Source organism: Numida meleagris, chromosome Z, assembly GCF_002078875.1.
Source record: "Numida meleagris isolate 19003 breed g44 Domestic line chromosome Z, NumMel1.0, whole genome shotgun sequence".
Lineage (NCBI taxonomy): Eukaryota > Metazoa > Chordata > Aves > Galliformes > Numididae > Numida > Numida meleagris.
Genome location: NC_034438.1, coordinates 50,190,866 through 50,213,431, shown reverse-complemented (window position 1 = coordinate 50,213,431; position 22,566 = coordinate 50,190,866). Strand labels below are relative to the sequence as shown.

The following is a 22,566-nucleotide window of genomic DNA, read 5'->3' as shown; positions in this document are numbered from 1 at the left end:
TTTTATCCATTTCCTTCTACAGTATGTCAAACATCTAGTAAGAGGCAGCACTGATTAAAGAATTAACCTGGCAAACGGGATTGACTGAAGCAATTGCACTGAAGACACGCAATTGACACAAGCATCATAAACAGCATGGTAGCTTCGTTCTGTGCAAAGCTGTAACATAGTTATGGGGTCTCCTCTCCCCAGTTCATTAATTTCCTCTAGGTTTGTAAAGCACTGGTTTCTCTGCGAGCTGTGGTTGCAATGAACCCAGTCACACTCGCTTCCTGATCCAACATTGGACCACAACAGAATAGAGGCAGCACCTGGTGCTGCTGAGAACGGCCACCACCCTCTTCCTCAGGAAACCCCTTGAGCTGAGAGACCACCCGCCAGCGCACACACAACCAGAAGCGCGCCCAGGCGGCCCCGACCTCGGCCCCGCCCCTCCCCTGCGCCACGTGACCGCGCTGGGAGAGGCGCGCGCCCCGCCGGCGCACTTATGGAGCGGCGGTGGAGGCCACCTCGCAACCGGCACTTCCGGTTCCGGGGCCGGGCGGCGGGGCCCGGCCGCGCTTAGGCCGCGGCCGGCGGCGGGTGATACTGGGGTGCGCGGGCTGTACGAGTGGGCAGTATGTGGCCGCCGCCTCCTTGGCTGCTGGCGGGGCTTGTGCTGGCTGCGCGCTGTGGGGAGGCCGCGGTGGCCTTCCTCGGCGGCCCCTTCGTCTCCCCGCAGCCCACGGAGACGGCGGGCGGCGCGACGCGGAGCAGCGGCGGGCGGCTGGCGGAGGTGTCGGCGCCACCTGAGCACGGCCAGCCCATGACGCAGCGCGCCCTGTCCGTACTGGTGCTGGCCAGCGCCGCGCTCATCGTCTATTTCGTGATCAGGACTGTGCGGTGAGGGCGGCGGCCGGGAGGCGATGGGTGGGAGGAGCGGGCAGGACTCTGTTGGGCTCTGCGCGGCGACAGCTGTGTGCCAGTAAACGGCCTTTGCCGGATCCTCGTGGTGCTGTCCCGGCGGGAGTAGCGCCAGTGACACCTGCTAATCCCTGTGAGGTTCTGCTTGGAGTATTTATCCCGTGTGCCGGCAGACACCGTTCAGCTGCCGAGTTTTGTTCATCTTGTTTTCAGTAAACACTTCTCGTGCATTCCTAAGAGAAAGATTCTTAAAATCTTGCACTACCACCAAGTGTCTCTGTTTCTCATTGAAACTGCTGGCATAACTTTACATGCTTTCATGATTAACACCACAACAAGAAGTCTTCATTGCTGGGTTTTGTCCTTGTGCGCTTAAACGCTGAACAACATACTTAAACTCCTGGGCAAGCCTCAAATGTGTTACTTACACGGAAAGTACATGCATTGTAACTTTGTTTATTCAGTATGTTTCTGTGTTTTTTCAGAATAGTTAGGACAGTTTACATGTCCAGTACCTTCAAAATTGATTCTAGGAAGGTAGAAAAACAGTGTTCTGTATTGGGCCATTACAAAAACATACCACCTAAGCAGACCAGGACAGCCTGCTTTTCCGTACCTTCTTTAGGATGCGTACCAGCACCCATCAGACTGTCTTCATCATGCATATCTTGATGGTTGCATATCCTAAAGGAAACTGTATAGTTTCTTAACCAAGTGAAAATGGACTGGTGTTGGATTTCTGAGTAGTACTGTGGGAAGAACAAATAAAATAAATAAAAGCCTGTCATTACAGGAGCTGCAGAAAGAACATCTCATCTGCTGTCATTATTTTCTGGATAGCTGGGAGTTGTGCTTGGAATAGTATTGTGGTCCTGCTGGCCAGACAGCACGGGAACCTGAAATGTCCTTGGATCTGTGCAGCACTGCAACAACAAAAACATTGGTATTATCAACATTGATTTTCCCCTAAGGACAAAACAAAGTATCACACCATGCACTATGAAGAAAATGAACTCTGTTCCAGCTGAAACCAGGATAGTTAGGAGGGTTACTCTTCTGTGTTTAAAACTGAAGCACTGTCTTCTTGGTGCTAATGTAGATAGGAAAGTTAAGCCTCATGTTGTTGTTCTGGAATTCTGCAGCAATTTCTGTGAGATCCTGAGCTATTAATACAGAGGCTTTCATCCCATCTGGGGTTTCACAAAGAAGATCAGCTTCGTCTTGCTTATGTAAATGTTAATGAATTAGAAGAGGCACTGAGCTTAGTTATTTCGCTGTTTCCACAAGACAGATGAAAATTTGTGAATGTTTCCTCTTTGGAGGGAAAACAGATGTAAATCTAAGGTTATATGTTGTTATGTATATGCATAATAAAAAAAAAAAAAGGACCAAACAACTGATGCTTAACCAAGAGTAGGGTCTTGATATGTGAAGTACTGAGTAAAGTTTTCCTTTTTGAGAGCAAAAGAAAAATAATTCCTTCAGAATGATTTTTAGTAAGCAAAATATGTCACGGTAAATCATACCCTACGTGTAAGTAATGTCACTTTATCATAAAAAGTAAGCCAGTTTAAGTTCAAACCTTGTCCAATATAAGAACTCAGCCCTGTTGAAATTTATGGGGATATGGCTGTGGAAGTACTACAGACTTACAGCTTTAACTTCAGATTTGATTGTGTTGGTGACCGAGTCACCTTCTGAGGTCAGATGTACTTTGAGTCCGCCAGCAAAATCTTGTGGTTTTATTTTTTCCTGTTTCTGATATCCTTCTATGGAAAGAGTGGAAGTGGAGACAGGCATGTAAGCATTGTCACCTTGCATGACGAGGATCAGCATTATGAAGAAATTAGAGTGCACTGGCTGTAAGTGGCCAGGTTTTGGTATCTGGGAAGGGTACAAAAGGTGTCCTCTGTGAGCACAGCCCAGCACTGCCCCATGTCAGAGCAGAGTAGCTCCGGCTGCTCGAAAAGGGGCCTGCTAATGGCCAGAGCTGAGCTATAAGTGATGCTGGCTGTGCTCTGGAAGAAGAGATTTAAGAAATGGGAAAGTAGCTGTACAACAGCAGCTAGGAGATAGGAGTGAGGAAATGGGAGAGAAGCAGCCCTGCAGGCACCAAGGTCAGTGTGGGAGGAGGGCAGGAGGTCCTCCGGGTGCGGAGCAGAAGTTCCCTGCAGCCCAGGAGAGGCCGATGATGAAACAGGCTGTCCTCCTGCAGCCCATGGGCACCATGCAGAGCAGATCTCCTTGTGCAACCATGGAAGAGCCACAGTGCATCAGGTGGATGATGCCTGAAAGAAGCCAGAGCCCCTGGAGAGCCGCTACAGGAGCAGACCCTGGCCCAGAACTGCAGCCTGTGGAGAGGAGCCTGGGGTGGGGCAGAATGTCTTGGGCAGCTACCTCCTGTGGAGCTCCATGCTGGAGCAGTCTGCTCCTGAAGGATGAGCCCTGTAGTATGTGACTGTTGGAGCAGTGCTTGGAGAATGACAGCCTGTGAAATGAACCCCATGGTAGAACAAGTATGAGGAGGAATCATAGAATCATTTGAAGTTAAAGAGACCTTTAAAGGTCACCTAGTCCAACTCCCCAGCAATGAACAGGGACATCTACAGCTAGATAGGTTGCTCAGAGCCCTGTCCAGTCTGATTTTGAATGTCTCTGGGGACAGGGCACCCACCGCCTCCCTGGGCAACCTGTGCCAGTGCTTCACTAACTTTATCATGAAAACCTTTTTCCTTATATCCAATCTAAATCTCCCCTGTTTTAGCTTGAAACTGTCTCCCTTTGTCCTATGAGCCTGCTAAAGAGTCTGTCCCCTTCTTTGTTATAGCTCCCGTTTATGTGCTGAAAGTCTGCTATCAGGTCTCCCTGGAGCTTTCTCTTGTCCAGGCTGAACAGCCCCAGCTCTCTCAGCCTGTTCACACAGGGGAAACATTCCATCCCTTGAATCATTTTTGTGGCCCTCCTGTGGACATGCTCTATCAGATGCATGTCTCTCCTGTACTGAGGACTCTCCACTTGGATACAGTATTCCAGGTGAGGTCTCACCAGAGCAGAATAGAGCGGCAGGGTCACCTCTCTCACTTCGCTGACCATGCTTCTTTTGGTGCAGCCCAGGGTACAGTCGGCTTTCTGGGCTGTAAGGGCACATTGCTGGCTCATGTCCAGCTTGCCATCCCCTAGTACCCCCAGGACCTTTTTGGAAGGGCTGCTCTCAATTCTTTCGGTTCCCAGTTTGTACTGATAGTGGGCTTTGCTATGGCCCAGGTACAAGGCCTTGCACTTGGATTTGTTGAACCTCATGAGATATTCTTGGACTCAACTGCTTCAACCTTCCTAGATCTGTCTGGGTGGCATTCTGTCCCTCAGACATGTCAGCCACTTGGTGTTATCTACAAACTTGCTGAGGATGCACTTGATCCCACTGTTGATGCCACTGATGAAGATGTTAAAGAGCATTTGTGCCAGTACTGACCTCTGAGGGACACCACTCATCACTGATCTCCATCTGGACATTGAGCCACTGTCCACTGCACTGGGTGTGGTGATGTCTATTACCTGGCTTGATACACTCCAGGAGCCTCCTCGATTACCTGTAGCTTGCCATGCTACTTTTCCAGGAGTTGTCAGAATGGTTGAAGTACCCCTGCAGAATGAGAGCCTGCAAATGTGACGCCTCCTGTAGCTGGAGGAAGAAGGCTTCATCAACAGGCTCCACTTGATCAAGTGGCCTTTAATAAACACCATTCACAAGACTCTTCTTTGTTGCTTTGATCTCTACCTGTCACTCATTATCTTTCGACTTGCTTGTGGCTGTTCCTCAGTGACAGCTCTTAACACTCTGTTCCTTCCTCGATGTAGGGGGCAGCACCTCCTCCTCTCCTTACTCACCTGTCCCTTTTGAGCAGCCTGTAGCCATTGATAGTCACGCTCCAGTCATGGAAATCATCCCACCACATTTCAGTGATGGCTACTACATCATTGTTTTCTAGGAAGAAGCAGTGCAGATAAAGCACTGTGAACTGACTGATCACAGTGCCTGTTCCCCATCCTGTTGTGATGCTCAGGATCAGGGAGAAGGTGGAAGAGTGAGTGTGATATTGGCCATGGAATTAGAGGGGGAGGCTGAGGAATATGTTCCTACTTGCAGTTCTTACTGCCCTACGTTGTTATGGATTGGTAATAAATTAATCTTCCCTGAGCTGAGTCTAGTTTGCCTGTGACAGTAGTTGGTGAGTGATCTCCCAGTTCTTATCTCAACCTACAAACTATTTCATCTTATTTCTTCCTCCTGTCCTGCTGAGGAACAGGAGTGTGAGAGTGGAAACCCAGAGGCTAGCTGAGGTCAAGCTGGCACCCAGGGCTTGACCTCCCTTTGGTGCAGAAACTGTCCCTAACCCCCAGCTGCCCCTCCCCTGACACAGCGCCATGCCTTTTCCTTAGGTCCTGTCACTACTGCCAGAGAGATCAGTACCTTATGTTCCAGGCATCACCAGTTTACAGGATTAGACATTAAAAGCCTGTGTTTTCAACACGCTCTTGTGTTTAGTTTAAGAGTATGTATAAGTGATTTGATTTTGTTTCTTGGTGCACAAAAATATTTACCATCTAGGACAAGTAAATTTGGGTTTTTTTTACACATTCTTGAGAGCTGTGCTTTTGAAATGTCATTGTTGGAAAAGCTTGTCTGAAAAACACATGCCTGTAGCAAACAGTTCAAATTAACTTGGACATCATGACTTGCAGCAGCAACCTTAAATCCAAGTGAGAAAAATGCTTGTTTGCTAATGTTAGTCTGAGAGAAAATGCATACAAGTTATTTTATACTCTCAACAATTTTTTTTATAGCTGTTTTTATCTTTCTGCTGCTGGAATAGTTTTGTTATGCTCATAAACCATTAATTGCCAGAAATTTAGGTATTGTTTAAGATAACTTACATATAGATACTGAATAACAATGGAAGTTCTTTCCAAAATAATGAAGTCTTCCACTATTGTACTTCATTGCTGTATCAGAAACTTGCAACCTTTCTGAATGGATGTTGTCTCAGCAAATGGGCATTGCACTTTTAGCAAGCTGCCTGGTATTTGTCCTGTTATGGTCCTGCTCATGTAAGTCAGCATAGACAAAGCATGTGTTTTTTCGATTGGATTTGTGGCTGAAATTTGTGACAGTACTGTATTAGAAATTTAAGGTTTAGATACAAACCTTCCAGTTTCTTTTGAACAATTTTTTTTTTAGGATGAAATCATGCATGTTGTTAACAAACATAAAGGTTTCAGGAGCTCTTACAAAAATTCAACATAATATATGTACACCCTTCAACTTCATTTATTCATAGAAACAATCTATAATTTAAAAATTAGAAATAACTTTTTTCCAGCTCTGATCAAGACTGCCTGGAAAATGTAGATACTCTTTGTTGGGATGCTGTTAGTCAGAGCCTTGCTTGATTAAATTTTGTAGCAATCTCTTTCTTTATAAATTCTGTACATTCTGATAAAGATTCGAGTTTTTGATTTTCAGAGCCATTTGGCTTTGTTTGAAGGTGATGAAATCCGTTTTGAAGAAAATCATGTGAGAGCTGATACAACTTTGATACTGAGGCTATAACACTATTTTTTTCTGCACATATAATTAACATAAACGATAGCAAACTCTCACAGACCAGACTTTCTTAATGATACAGCTGATGATGCAATTTCTCTATCAGAAAAAAAAATACTTATCTTGATTTCATTTCTAGCTTTGCGTATGGGACTTCTTGTTTCAGCTGCATTGTTATAAAGATTGGGCTCTTTGTGCCTTTCCTTCTCATGCTATACTGAGAAGATGAGTTTGGGAGGTATTTTCAGCAACTGTGAGAACTGAGTGTGTGGTAGCAGGCTGTGTGAGGCACCTCTGCAGACTGTCTGCTTGGGCATCCTGCAACCTCCAGTGGGCTGCTCAGCTGTTGATGGGTTGCTTTGAGTATGTGCCATGAAGATTTGTGATCAACATGTTCCTGTGTTTAATCCTCACAGGAAGAAAGTCTGTGGTTTTTTTTCTGGTTTTGTTATTGTTGCTCTTGTTGTTGTTGTTTTCCTCCAATTGTGTTGTTGAGGAAAGCTTCTGTTACAGTGAAGCACTAGTCTTTTCTAGAGTTCTTTCCCAGACTTTATTTGCTTTGATAGCTAGTTGTCAATTACAATAAAACTTCATGTCTCTTGTGCATTTGTATACATGTGGATATCAAACTCCTTTTATAACAGAAGATTCTCAAAGAACAATATATGTAGCAACAAGACCATACAACACATCCATCAGAACTAGAAATAAGGAAATTCAGACCCTGTGGTGCCTTATTCATTCCGACAGTTTTATTTTTGCCTTCTGTGCTTAGATTTGATACTTGACACAAAATGCCTGACAATGCACAGAAACACTAATGTTACAGTTTATACATCCTTTTTTTTTTCACCCTTCCTGGGAAGCCTATTGCAGTCAGTGGTGATCTCCCGTATTTATGTGGGAAGAAGAGCACGCTCTTAGTTCTTCAGTATTCGTGAGTCGGTGAGAAAACAGATGTTGCAAATGAGACAAAATGGCTTTTTTCTTTTTAGACAACTGTTCAATGTGCCACACAATTTATCATACTACATTGGAGTTCCAAAAAATAGTTCAGTACGGATACATATATCAGATACTAATTTTAAATAAGTTTCTAGGAAGCTTTGGGTTAGGATTATTGAATTTCTTTCATGGAAATAAAATCTGTAGCTCAAGAGTGCACTTCACAGAAGTTACTAGCTTCAACTAGTATCTTTATTTTTGTGAGAATACTTTTTGTAACTGGCATAGTTCATGGTTCAGGAAAAATCAGTTTAGTTTGAAATATTCATTAATGGAGAATGTGAATAGATAGTACCATATTATGCAGTACATGGTATAAGAAGATTTTAGGGTGGGATTTTTCCAGCAGTGGGTCAACTCTGGAATAGTTAAAAATTCAGTTCTGTCACACAGACCATTACCAGGCTCTTCAGTGAAAGTGTTTTCCTGATCTGTAACTTACAAAACTTAGCCACCTATTTAAAAGTAGTCATTCTTTGGAGCTGTGGATCAAAAAATGTTGATTTCCACTTTTAAGAAGATGTGTGCTGGCTCGTAAGTAACACTTGTCTGGAGGCTTGAGGTGATTGGAAAGCTACAGTTCCCTGGTCATGTGTTTCTCAGAATCTTCTGAAGTACTGTAAAGAGGAGGAGCAGGGAACAGGGAGGTTTGTAGAACTTAATAATAGTAAAAAGCTTCTAGTAGAATGGCTCTTTACATAAAAAGGGAGATCGATTAGCACTTACTACTGTGTTGAACTGATCTTGTTTCAAGTGTTTGTGGCTTTCAGCAAGCATACTCCCTTGCACCTCAGCTAATCAGGATAATATGGAAAAAAAGAATTCTTACATCCCACTTTCCCAGCCGTTTGCAGTTCTCTGTTTCTTTAGATGTGCTTTGAACTTGGCCTGTTTTGCTTCAACTCTCATTTTCATAACATATTTTTTGTTTGCTGTTATTTTTTTATAAACATCAACATTTCCCCATGTTGGGGGCTGCAGAGCTACATGTAGTACTGTCTCATGTTGAGTTCACAGAATCACTGAATGGTCTGGGTTGGAAGAGATCTTTAAGATCATCTAGTTCCAGCCCCCTCTGCTGTAGGCAGGGATGCCTCGCTCTAGACCAGGTTACTCAAAGCTCCATCCAGCCTGGCTTGAACACCTCCAGGGAAGGGACACGCACAACCTCACTGGGCAACCTGTTCCAGTGTCTCACCACCCTTACAGTAAAGAATTTCTTCCTCTTACCTAGTCTAAATCTACTCTCTTCTAGTTTAAAACCATTTCCCCTTGTCCTGTCACTACATGCCCTTCTAAAAAGTCCCTCCCCAACTTTCCTGTAGGCCCCCTTCAGGTACTGGAAGGCTGCTATAAAATCCCCCCAGAGCCTTCTCCCAGCTGAAAAGCCCCAACTCTCTCAGCCTGTTCCCTGTAGGGGAAATGAGTTTCTCATTAGCCAGAATCCCTAAGTCCCCAGAACTGCTCACAATGCATTCTCTGCCCAGTCTGTTTTTGTGCTCAAGACCTTGCACTTTGCCTTGTTGAACTTCATGAGCTTCACACAGGCCCTCCTGAGAAGTCTGTTGAGGTCTCTCTGGATGGCAGAAGATTTCTAGTCTGTTAGAATGTCTGTGAGTGCTTACAGCAAAATCAGTTGTCTACCTTATGCTTTAGTAAAACAAAAGACGCATTAAAGCTATCATATTTTTCATCACACCTTCATCATAAGGCTTCAAAATTTTCTTCAACTTGGTAGTTTGTAAGTATTTTACTTCTTTCTGTGTTGAGAACTGATTACAAAGTTTTTCTCTTGAGCTGAAAGGTGAAATTTTTCTGTCTTTGTGATTAGCCTTAGCTTTAAACAATAAATTATGCTAAAGCACACGTGTGGCACAATAGCTGCTGCTGTTTCAAATCAGTGAGAGGAAGTTATAATGCTGATTATTTCTTTTTTTACCTAGGTTGTTCCAAAAGTAATGCCTCGTATTTATTTCCATGGAAACTACAACAGATACAAAGAGCACAATAAGACTGCTTGATAGAGCAAGTTTGCAGCTACAAAATGCTCTTTTTTCAGCATAACCACCACTATTAACTATTCATTTTCCCCAGCAATGAACAAAAGACTGCATGCTGCTCTCATGAAAATCTTCATGGCCATCCAGAATGTGGCTTGTCTTTCATGTCCTTGTTGCTGCTCCTGAAATGCACCATCCACCACCTCACTGTGCTCACAGTGAGCATAATCCACTGCTTGGTCTCCAGAAACATTCAGCAAGCTTAATGAATGTCAGTGGGTGCCATATTTTTTTTTCATGGAGGAATTTGGTGACACACCATTGCTTCATATGCATTTCTGTGTCAAACTCCATTTTGTCAGAGTGCCCTTCTGCTGCACTCTGTCACACGGCAACAAAATGTGATGCAGTACTGAAGGAAAGGTTCAGTCTCTACTGCCATGCCACCAACATCTGCCCCTGACATTGTGGGCCAGCATAAGAAAACAGGAGGCAGTTCTTTCGGAGCAGCCCTTGTATTATCTTCTTTTTTTATAATGCCATACCCTGAAGAAAGGTATGTGTTTTCTATCAAAGGAGATCTAAGTCACTGGATGATAATTAGTATAAAAATTGTACATAGTACAGGTTTCTGACAGCTGTGAACACCTTTCCTAGGTACCTAGTTTAGGTTTGTAAATTCTGCTTCTGGAGTTGCTGAAAGGAAGTGCTATATCTCTGGATTTAGTTGTAAGTGTCTAGAATACAGTCTTTTTACATTTTTTTTCAATCTTGTAGTTTTCACATTGCTGCTCTTTGTGAGACTAAACTAGCTGAAAGCAGCTCTGTAAGTATTTTGTAACAGGCATTTTCACATATGCTTTTCTGAGAACCTTGTAATCAGAGTTCCCTCACCCTCAGAGAGTTGTACAAGACCTATTCGATACATACAGAGCTGCAAAACCAAAAGCAGGGCTTACATGGGAGCCAAACCTACGCAGCAAAGCCACAGAACAGATTGATTTGTATATAAGCAATGCTATTTATTCAAGATGTTTATTACTCATTTCTATACATAAGAGATGTTTGGATTTTTCAGACTCTGTGTCCTACTTCAGTGCACTTTATTTGTCTCAATGGTAAACAGTGTAGCTTTTTATTTGTGAAGTGATCTATAGGCTGAGCTAAAAATGATGGCACTTACGGATTGTGCTGCATATCCATTACAGTTTTGCTGAGTTTCTCTCTGATTTGGTCTCTTGTTCTATAAAGACTGCAGCAAATACATAGCAAGAGAGTTTTTTTTTTTTTTTTTTTCCTCACTGTAGGATCTGCTAGTAGTGTATTTTGTACATTGGCATGTATTTTTGTCTGGCTCTTGCATTTAGCTACTGAATAGCTTTTTGCATTCACTTTCTCATTAGCTATTAAGTGCCTTTTTGTATTCTCTTCTGTAATTCTATATAAAACTAAAGGTGGTGAATTCTTATTGGCCTCAATCATTTCCTGTAAATTCTTCATGCTTTCAACTGACAGCTGAACTTCACTGAGCTAAGGGTGTACATTGTAATTACAGTAACTTTAAAATTTATGATCAGTCTCGATCTAGCAGTGTTTTAAGGGGTAGTTCTCTTACATCATAGAAATTGAAAGTAGGCAGAAATTTATAGAACTTCTATATCTTTAAATACATTTCAGGCTCAGAAGACGTAACAGAAAAACACGAAGATACGGAGTTTTGGATACAAACATAGAAAACATGGAGCTGACCCCACTAGAGCAAGATGATGATGATGATGATACAACACTATTTGATGCCAGTCATCCTCGAAGGTTTGTATGTAGAAGCTGAATGTATGTCTACAAATGGAAATGAAGGAGTACAGATGATGAGCAGCTTGACTGAGGAAACTTGCTATTTTGTTTCATATGTATGTAGTTGGAGAAGTAATGTCAAAGTAAATTGAATTTTAAATGGGCAAGAATTTAGTGGGCAAGAAGATAAGGTTATTACTTCTGCTATACTTGATCTACTCCAGAACACCTTTGACATTGTATTTGGCCTATGAGTTCCAGAGAAAGTCAACAACTAATGTATCAGCTTTACATACTTCAGTTATTCTGTTCTTGGATATTTCACTCTTGTCACTTATTGAATGTCTAAGAAGGAAATAGAAGCAAGAATAGTAAAAACAGAAGTATGGTTTAGACTAAGGTGCTTGTCAGCGGTTTACAGGCATTTGGCCCGGTTCCGTGACAAATGGGACGGGGGACCCATGGACCCACATGCCGGGAAAAGGGAAAAAGGATAAGGAGATGGGCCTGAGAACAAAACAGCGGCAACAATCTGAGGAGAAACAAACTAATTTACTAAATAAGATATCTGAATGCAAAATAACACACTACAATACAATATAATTACAATTTAAGCTAATAAATCCAATAAAATGAGAGAGTGTGTCCAGAGTTAAGGTAGGCCTTACTCTAGTACCGACGGTGAGATGGCTGGGGAGTGAGATGCTGCTGGGTCAAGAGACCGGCGGAAAGAGAAAGCAGGTCTTGTGATCTGCGAGTCTTTATCTTTCCCTCTGACCAGAAAACGGTAACAGGGGAGCAGAGTCCTCTGGGGAGTGTAGTAGTTCTTCTCTTCTGAGAACCAAGTATATACAGTACATGACGTTAGGATGTGGAATACCAATAACGAAAAATCATAAAACCATGACAGTGCTTTACAGCTATAAAACAGCAGACATCTAATGGCAATTGCTATTAAGTGTTACCTGAGAAAAAAATTCACGCTATGATGTAGTGTTGTAGTTTAAAAAAAAAAAAAAAGAAAAAGCTGTCCTAATTTCCAAATACTCAGCTTCTTTTAAAATTGAAGTACTGCAGCAAATCATCATTTACTTTAGCTATACCAAGCAATTTGGAAGTATTTGAAAGTAACTTCCTGATCCAGACCATTTATAATATAGTCATTGGGATGACATACGATCTAAACAATTTGAGTACATTTGTAGTATTTCATTTATCTGATGACATAGCTATTGTCAGATAAGTATTTATTAGTATTAACATATATAATTCTTCACATACTATGGTACCTTTGTGATGAGAGAACTTCTGCTATTTAAATAGTATTTACTTTAATAGTGTCAGCTTCAGATGAAAACCAGAAATACCCTATGTTTTCATCCAAGTCCAAATGCTCAGAAAAAAGTGGGAAAAGAAGTGGGATGTTTCAGTAGTGTTAGAACATGCCATAGCCCTGCATAAATATATAGTGATGTAACTTGCCACCTAAACATATGTTTATTTCTTCCCTATGGGCCTGCAGAATGGCCTAAAATTTGATAATATTGGCTTACAGAAGAGGTGGTGTCAAGATTGAGCCACACTGCAAGAAAAACAATTGTATTCAAGTAACTGAGTGATCTGACTGAACTTCTGCATATGTTTATGTTAACGTAACTTGCTAAGGAAATTTACTGAATAGAAGTATTACTCTCACAAGTGAATTAATATAAAATCATAGAATCATTAAGGTTGTAAAAGACCTTTAAGATCATCAAGTCCAGCTGTCAACCCATCACCATGCCCACTAACGTGTTTCTAAGTGCCACATCTACACATGTACACCTCTGGGGATGGTGACTCCACCACTTCCCTGAGCAGCCTGTGTCAATGCCTGACCACTCTTTCAGAGGAAAAAAATTTCTTTATATCCAACCTGAACTGTTGTAGACTGCAGTGATATTCATTCTGCTTTCATTTTTTCTAATTGAATCAGTCAAGATCTTTTTTTTTAAGATGTTAGTACACAGTTACACAGTTCAGTACATTGTTGTTAGAAAGTTCTAGGCTTGTTTTGTGTAAGCTGCTTTTTGACACTGTATAAGGCAGAGCAGAGTAAGTGTCTTCTCTCCTAAAATGAGTTTGTTAGTATACTGTGCTGATATGGTTACAATTTTGTGTTGTTGGTGTTTCCTTTCAGAGCCATATGAAAGAAGCAGCATAGGTGCAACTTAAGTGTCCTCCTCTTGTCACCGGTTTAGTGCTCTGTACACCATGTAGTCTCTGTGCCTGTTCTGTTCAGGGCATCTTATCAAAATGTGAAGTTTTAACCCTTTTGTTCAGTAACTTACTATTGCATGCCAAAATTTGAAATTCTGACCTTTAGTTTCTCATCATGCATTGTGGTGTATATGTGAGCTGAGGGACAGTATCTTGCAAGCACATCTTTGTTTTTTGAAGCTGCGTCACACTGACAGTTTATAGTCCTCAAAAAATCACTTCATGCATGCAGTACTTGCTGTACTGTATGTCACAAGGTGAAGACTTACTCTATTTATGATAGCATTCCAGTTACAGTATGTTACTGAGAGTTACCAAAATTTCACTGTCTTATGTGGCATTTAGTCTTACAGACTGTGCATCTTACACACACACACACACACACACATATATAAAACAAAACTAAAAAACACGGAGGTCCAAAAATTCTAACATGGAAAGGTGGAACATGTTTGTAAATGTGCTGCCTTTGTATTTGGGAGGTTTAAATGAACAGTGTTTTATGGCATTTTACTTCACGGTAATGTGGTAACTACATATTTTTATAGGCAAATTCAGTAATAAAGAGTTGCACCTTTTTTGTCTTAATGCTTGGCCTTTAAAAATGTAGACTAACGTTACCCTTGAAACAGCATTTCACATTAATGCATCTGTTTCTTCTGTTGTAGATAAGTGCGTGCCTTGCAATGAAAGAACTTAATTCCTGAACCAGAGGAGACTGCTTCAAGGGAGGAATAAGAAGCAAGAGGGTGTGCAAGCTCGGGAGAGGCTAATTTATACTAGTATACTGTGGCATCCTTAGTTTGTTGCAGTAAATACTGTATCAATTTGTTGTACCTTTCTGTACATAGAGAATTGTAAATTTAAAGCCTAAAGTGTGAGGGTGCACTAAAATGAAAACCTATTTGGAAGGGAGATTACTTTTAAAACAGGGTATTTTTTGTTTGTTCTGAGTCTTGTATGCCATAAGTGTAGTATACAATTTTTTCTACAACAATCTGGAATGTTAACAGGGTTTTGGCTCGTACTAAATTATAAGTAAACTTAACCACTGTGGACTACTCACAATTGTTATAACTCAGTTTTAATTGAGGAGATGCTTTACCCTTTGCAAATAAAAAGCCAAACTACTGCCTTCTATGTTGAGTTGTTTTTTTTTTTTTAACTAATACATGTGTTGTGTGTAAGTTTAAGTGAAAAAATAAACATGTTTAAAATGTTCCTAGCATTTAGTGTGTTACTTCAACACTGTATAGATATTAAGGATATTACTAATACAGTCTTACTAAACATAGTAATGCAGCACCTTTTGCTGTTAAGTCTATTGATTAAAACTATTAAGTCAACGTCTTTGTGAGGGCCGTCTAACTGGTGTGAACAACTCTTGCTCCAATGACTTAGGGTACTACTTGCATGTGCCATGTGGTGTCAGCGTTCAGAGCTCTGATGTAGCAGAGGTCAAGACTTTAGCTAAAGTTGTTTATTTTTGTACTCTGTTTAAATCTGGGGAAAATACTAAACCTGAGCCATAACTCTGAAGTGAAAAGGTGACATCAGAACCAGTAGTTACTGTGAAATATGCAGTAACATTCACATGAATATAGTTTGTTTGTTTTCTTTAGCCAGCATCCTAAAGTTTAACAGAACAAATTTTAAGATCCGAAGACCTGATTTTTTAACAATGTATCACATCCTATAGATCTCTTAAATATTACGGCTGAAATGTAGAAATTCCAGGTTGTTAAAATTACATTAGTGTAACTGTACCAAAAATTTTGCAAACAGGCTGTTTTTCCTGATTACTCAGTCCCTTTTTTGAGAAGAGAGCCTTTGAGACTACTTCTATAATGATGGGGAGTTGTCTGCTGTAAATATATTTTTAAAATCCTCTGCTAGCTGATTTGTATTAAAACCTACTTATTTTGCCATAGTAAAACCTTAGATTAGGTTTGAAGTAATCGGTCTACCAAGCTAATGTTCATCTACAGTTTGCTCATGTGCCACCCACACTGCTGAAAAATACATTGTTTTTACAGTAAATTGAAGTCATTTTATTTCCTCCCCTCTTGTACACATTTTTTTTCCATCCATAGTTAAAAGATAAAACTGAAATGGGAACACAGAACTGATTTTTTGAAGAGATTTAGCTGGGGAATCTAGAAAGAAAGATTGTGAAGAATAGCTGTGTCATAGGCTGCAAGTGAGAGAGCAACAAGTTACATGATAGAAGGTGAAACATGTTGTTCCCATATGAGAAGGGGACCATCACCATTAAAAAGTCAATGTAACTAAATTTTCTAGCAATGTTGCATGTTAACCTTAGCAGTAGAGACCATCTTCCTGACTTCCTAGAATTGTCTAATTCTGCATAGTCTTTTTAAGCTTTGAGCTGAATGTACCCTGAAGAGCTGTTATGTTTGCTAAGCATGCATACTTGAACTGTTTATGTATGGTAGGGACAATGGAAGTGATTACTTTGTTTGTAAGCTCTTGTCTGTTCCAAGTAAATCTGGAGATTTTCATGGAGGGAAATAAAAAACAGAACAGGTTATTTACATTTCTGAGCAAATATCAAAAAAGTATGTGAGCTTCTGGGATTCGTGCCGCCAAAATTATGAGGCTCTATTTTCTAGCATGAGTGGTTATAGAAAAGTCATAAAGCTGGTAATAAATTGAGACAATTGTGTTTTCTGGTATTCCAGATGCTATGTGTTTTGTGGTACATAATTCCTCAACACTGTCCTGACTGTATCTAATTTTAGGAGCTGAATTTGGCTGTCACTGATATGAAATTATTCAAAAAGGCCTGTGTTGCATCTATCTTGGACTTAACTAAGCAGCTGGAAATCTGCTCTGAATTTTGTGCTGCTCCTGTTGAAATGCACACCAACAAAGCTATTTCCAGCTGTAGATAAAAAAACAACAACAACAACAAAAACTGTTCTTATTATAGCTTAACATTCTTACATAAATTTTCCATGTTTTGTGGGGAGGAATATGGCATCAGAGAGGCTAGTAACTGAACCATGTATAAATTTGATTAGATTTGATATAAAGTGGACTTACCAATTAACAATTTGATGTGAAACACAAGATCAAAAAGATAAATGTATCATTAGATAGCTACCTATGGAAGATGTTATTCTCATGCTATACCTACAAAAAAAAACTCACTGACAGCAGCCCTGCAGAGAAGGACTTGTAGTTTCTGGTGGATGAAAAGCTGAACATAAGCCAATGTGCGCTTGCAGCCCATAAGGCCAACAGTATCCTAGGCTGCATTAGCAGGGGTGGCAGCAGGGAGAGGGAGGGGATTGTCCCCCTCTGCCCTTTGAAGCCCCATCTGGAGTAGTGCAACCAGGCCTGGATCCCCCAGTACAAGAAGGATGCAGAACTTTTGGAGTGGGTCCAGAGGAGGACCATGAAAATGATCAGAGGATGGAAGAACCTCTCTTGTGAAGAAAGATTGTGGCAGCTAGGTTTGTTCAGTCTGGAGAAGAAAAGGCTGTGGGGAGACATCACTGCAGCCTTCCAGTACTTGAGTGGATGTAATAAGAAGGACAGAGACTGACTTTTTACAGTGTGATAGTGGTAGATCAAGGGCAAATGGCTGTAAATTGCAAGAGGGGAGATTTAGGTTAGGCGTTAGGAAGAAGTTCCCTACTCAAGGAGGGAATGATGAGGCACTGGAACAGGCTGCCCAGAGAAGCTGTGGGTGCCCCATCGTTAGGGCAGATTGGATGGGGCCCTGGGCAGCCCATCGTGGGGGGGGTGGAACTATACATTCTGTAGGGTCTCTTCCAATCTAAGTCATTCTATGTTTCTAAGAAATCAAAGGCCCTCACCTCAGCAGGTATGTAGGGCAAGCCCCAGGGCTGCTGAGTCAGTAGAGAAAAGATGTCCTGCAAGCCTGGAAGGCAACAGCCTATGTTTACAAGTTCTCCTCATGAAAAATGGGAGAAAGCTGGAGGCATAGAATCATAGAATCAGAATTGCTCAGGTTGGAAAAGACCTTCAAGATCATCAAGTCCAACCACAACCTAACCATACTACCCTAACAACCCACCACTAGATCATGTCCCTGAGCACCACATCCAAACGGTATTTAAACATGCATGAACTCTTGCACATTCTTTTCCTCAGTATTGCAAACAGGGCTGTGGGCCAGGCATGGGAGTCTGTTCTGGGGAGGCAGTTGTGCCAGGGGCAGCTGCGGGGCTGACCTCCTGCTCTGTGGCAGCATGGGAGGCCTCCAGGCACAGCAGATATCGCACCTCCCCACTGCACCACTGCACAGCTCAGACAATGAGCAGTCACACAAAGCTGGTGGCCTGGCTTTGCAGGGAGCTGAGCAGCCGCAGGGTCAGAGTTCCCTCGTCCAGGCCAAAGATGCACAGGCCGGAGATGACAAGGCACTGCACTGCAGAGGCTGCCCTGCCATCAGCCCCGAAGAGCTGCCTCAGCTCCTGGCACAGCCAGGGCAGAAGGGGCCAGAGTACAGCTGGGTGCAGGCAGAAGATGGACGCCCAGGTGGATGCTGCCAGCAACTATCCTGCAACCTCTGTTTGAGAGGTGGCAGGGCACTGGAGGCTGCACGCTGCTCAGCATTTGGGAGCTCTCATGGCCTGTGCACACTGTCTGATGACAAACTCTTCAAAAGTTTTCTGCACACACCAAGTGCAAGATGGACCTCACCCTCCATTTGCAGAGCGGACACTTGGGCATGCTCTTGATCCACCTTGATCTTGATGCAGCCAAAGCAAAATTGGTGCAGGCAAGGCATGACATAGCTGGCGTCATCCCAGGCGTCCAGGCAAATGGGGCAGCAATGATCCAGCTCGGTGGCCATGCTCTCCATGCTGTGGTGGGCAGGAGAGCGCAGGGGATGAGGGGCTGCTCCTCACATCACTGCTGCAGCAGCAGGGGTCACGCTGGGAAAGGAAGAGAGGCCACGGTCACTTGCTGACCCTGGCAGGGGAGGAACAAGTGCCTGGGTCCCTCAGGAAGGAAACTCTCCCAGCTGCCCAGGATGAGGTATGCCCGTATCACGTCCCTCTGCTGCTGCAGCCTCCTGGGTGCCCCGGCTGCCTGAGCCATGCAGGGCAGGGAAGAAGCTCCAATGTCTCTGGGGGTGAACACTTACAGCAGCTGTCAGCAGCACCCAGAGCACGAGACCAGCACCAAGGCTATCCTTGCTGCCCTCACGTCCACTATTTGATCTCCATAAACCTTCATCAAGTGTTGGTGAATTCCTCATGGAGGAATTCAGTTACACCCCTTTACTTCATCCACACTTCCATGTCAGATGTTATTCTGTCAGACTGCTCCTCTGCTGCTATCTGCCACATGGCTACAAAATATAATGGAATACTGGCAGGAAGGTTCAACCTCTATTGCCATACCAACAATATCTGCCTGTGACACTGTGGGCCAACATAATAAAATAGGAGGCATTATTTTCAGAGCAGAATTCATATATATGTATATATCTATAGGTAGACAGATAGCTAGGTAGGTAGACAAATAGATGATAGATAGATAGATATAACATATATATATGTCCATCAAAAGAATCAGATCTCAAAATCTAATCATAGTATTGCATGTTTTTCATTATTCATAGTTGCTAATTTATTCCAAGTAGTTTTCACTCTGTTTAGTTTACTTATTGAAGCATTCTTATTTTAAGTCATGGTAAAATTAGAACATTTCTTGAATATATTTCCAGGATGAATTTAAGTTCAAGTGTCAACTTGAGACTATTAGGAGACACAAATAAAATTCTTAAATCATGAAATTTTTTCAAAGCTTTCTGCTGTTAGAAACTTTTTTGTCTTTTGGTTGATACCATGTATGCTTTTGGTCTAAGCCTTCTGGATGCTTGTGGGCAGTATGCTTTGCACAATCTATAGTAAAGGCAAAGTCTGAAGTCAAAAGTAAAACTATGCCAGAGATCCTTTTGAAATGTTATTCCAAAAAGGCACTTAGTTGATTGATCTTCTGAAAACATCCTCTGTTTATCAGAAAGGAGGATTTATTCATTACAGTTTCAGAAAACCTAGTCCTTTTAAGATACAGAAAGAAACAAAACTCGTTTTCATCCAAACTTTTCACTGAAGTTTATCAGTGGTGGTATCAGTTCAAACAACATCTGACTAGATCATGTGCTGTGCAAATAATTCATTTCTAACCAAGAAGCTCTGCTCCTTCCACAGCTTATATATAGAACCAAATAAAGTCTTGTAGGCAAGGTAAATTGTATTTATGAGGAATCTTTATGAAATTCCTATTTTTAGGTGTTTTAGGTTAGCACTGACTTCTGCAAGAGAACACTTCAAAGACCCTAGGGCACAAATGTTTTGAAATCCAGAGAACTCTCAGCAGACGTGCAGTATCTTTGTCCTCATCTTATTCAGTTGAACCTCGTTTGGCCGTTGTCCAAGAATAGATGCATGAGTAGCTGGATTTTTTTGCCAGCCAAATACAGCTTTTCTCATTCTGTGTCTGGGTAGAGCCCACAGGCCCCTCATCTCTGTAAACACAGGAAACAGTTTCAGAAGATGTACACTAAATGAGCTGATCAAAGCAGACACAAATGTACTAACACTGTGTTACTGAAAGCTATTCTCTAGGTAAACTCAAAGCTTCACTATCCTTCCTAGTAGGCTGGGCTCTAGTTTTTTTTTCCTGATATATAATCTAAAATCTCCTTTTTCAAAATTTTAAGCCTATCGTACTTAAGCAGTGAATTGTGGAAAGAGCTTAGTTCCTTTGCAACTCTACCATGTATTTTAAGATACTATATTCCCCTCAGTCCTGTCTGATCCAAACAACCACCCCCAATTTCTTTCCCAGTGGTCTTATGTTATAAGTATGTAATCCATTCCATTCTTTTCCTCTGAAAATGAAGGGCTGGTCCATTCCATGGTTTGCCAGCACAGATCTCCAAAACACAAGGCAGTGGATACTGAGAATGTATGTTACATGTAAGTGTCCATAGTTCATCTATCCTTATCTCTCCTTATCTCTACATACAATCAATTTGTGTTTTGTTGTTGTTGTTTTTGTTGTTTGGTGATTGGGTTGTTTTTCATTTCTTTTTTTGTTTGGTTGGTTTCATTTCATTTATTTCATTGCTTGTTTTGTTGTTGTTTATTTGTTTATTTTTTGAGAAAGAGAGAAAAGAGATTAAAAGGGAACTGGATGTCTGCATAATATTATGTCTGTGTGGTGGTTGGTAACACAATATAAAAGGCTTTCAATCTACCCCAATGGTATTACAGTGAAAGTCTTTTCTTGAAGTGGTAATGCATGCCCAACAATACATACTCTCAGAACTTTTCCATGTGTGGTATATTGAGCATATAGCAGTGCTGGAACTTAAGAACTGAAAGGAGCTTATCTGCTTCAGCTCTACTTGATCTGGCCTATTTAACATGACTTCTTTGGATAAGAGATTTGTGAAGTAGTTTTATGTCATGTAGATCTAGTTTTCAGCAAACAGTATTTAGAAATGGGTCCTTTTCCCGCTGAAGCAACACTTCAGTTTAATTGGCTGCATCTTACCTGAATACAACATGTGTGCTTGCTGATTTCTTTGCTGAAATTTTCATCTGGCAAATAATGAAAAGGTTGATGTGTCTACTTAAACAGAATTTTTCCCTAAATGAAATGGAAGGGCGTTGTCAGAAATTTTAATTGTTTGCTCAGTGATTGAGGGCTTACACATAACTTTGCATTAAATTCTTTACCTGAATTTTACAATTTTCAGAAATAAAAACCTTTTTTCCCCATCACCCCTTCTCTGAATAAACAATGTTATTTACCATATTTTCAGCTTGAATGCTCTCCTAAATAACTTACATGGAATTGAAGCCTTAGATTTTGTAGCAACATTAGAACCACTCAATATTAGAAACTAAATAGGTAGAAAACAGTATTCTAAATAAATATGAGTAACCACATGTACTGCACATGGAGGTTCTAGGGTATCATTCAGTATAAGCTGAGACATGACAGCATTAGGAATTATTAGCTCATTTTCCCTGAGAGGCTATGATAGTGGGACTTACTTGCCTGAGCAGCTGTGGTGCTTCTGATTCCAATGTTACATTGTCTCTACTGACATAATACAGAAATATCAGAGCTCCAGTGTGCAATACTGATGTAACTGAAGTGTTTATAGTCCTCTGGATATTAACAGCAGAGAATGATTAAGATGTTAGTTGATGACCTTGCCTACTCTGACTGTCCTTCAGAAAACACCTTAAATTCATCTGGTTTGCTACAAGCTTCAAGAAAAGGAAAGGTAAGGTAATATACATGGCAAAGGTGATTATAAAATGTATTATTCTTTATTTTGAACTTTAATGTTAAAATCACATTGCCCTCAATAGAGATGTATCTGTTTTCACTGTCTGAAAACTGAAATATTTCCCTCAATTTTTAACAGCATAGATATTCTAGAATCATAGAATCACCAAGGTTGGAAAAGACCTCCAAGATGATCCAGTCCAACCATCTACCTGTCACCAATATTTCCCACCAAACCATGTCCCTCAGTGTCACATCTAAGCATTTCTTGAACACCTCCAGGAACGGTGACTCCACCACCTCCTTGGGCAGCCCGTTCCAGTGCCTGACCACTCTTTCTGAGAAGTAATCCCTAATGTCCAACCTGACTCTCTCCTGGCTTTACTTGAGATCATTCCCTCTAGTCCTATCGCTAGTCACAAATGAGAAGAGGCCAATCCCCAGCTCACCACAACCTCCCTTCAGGTAGTTGTAGAGAACAATAAGGTCTCCTCTGAGCCTCCTCTTCTCCAGACTGAACAATCCCAGCTCCCTCAGCTGCTCCTCAAAAGACTTGTGCTTCAGACCCCTCACCAGCTTCATTGCCCTTTTCTGAACACACTCCAGGGCCTTCCTGTAGTAAGGGGCCCAAAACTGAACTCAGGACACGAGGTGTGGCCTCACCACAGCTGACTACAGAGGGATAAT

General features: G+C 41.6%; 1 protein-coding gene and 1 long non-coding RNA gene across 2 annotated transcripts; one reads left to right on the top strand and one right to left on the bottom strand.

Annotated features, from left to right (window-relative positions):
* Positions 522-14,786, top strand: FAM174A (family with sequence similarity 174 member A). Its single transcript, XM_021381107.1, has 3 exons — positions 522-882; positions 11,191-11,325; positions 14,235-14,786. The coding sequence occupies exons 1-3, from the start codon at positions 620-622 to the stop codon at positions 14,236-14,238; spliced, it is 402 nt and encodes a 133-aa protein (XP_021236782.1). The 5' UTR covers positions 522-619; the 3' UTR covers positions 14,239-14,786.
* LOC110390336 lies at positions 19,638-21,852 on the bottom strand. The gene is made up of 3 exons (XR_002433709.1): positions 21,639-21,852; positions 21,133-21,228; positions 19,638-20,098 (listed from the first exon to the last, which is right to left on the bottom strand). It is a non-coding gene; the product is annotated as an uncharacterized LOC110390336 (long non-coding RNA).

Excerpts from the sequence above, each read along its gene's own strand:
- FAM174A (XM_021381107.1), top strand. The coding sequence starts at position 620 with ATGTGGCCGCCGCCTCCTTGGCTGCTGGCGGGGCTTGTGCTGGCTGCG. Across the intron at positions 883-11,190 it reads TTCGTGATCAGGACTGTGCG|GCTCAGAAGACGTAACAGAA; the intron begins GTGAGGGCGGCG and ends AATACATTTCAG.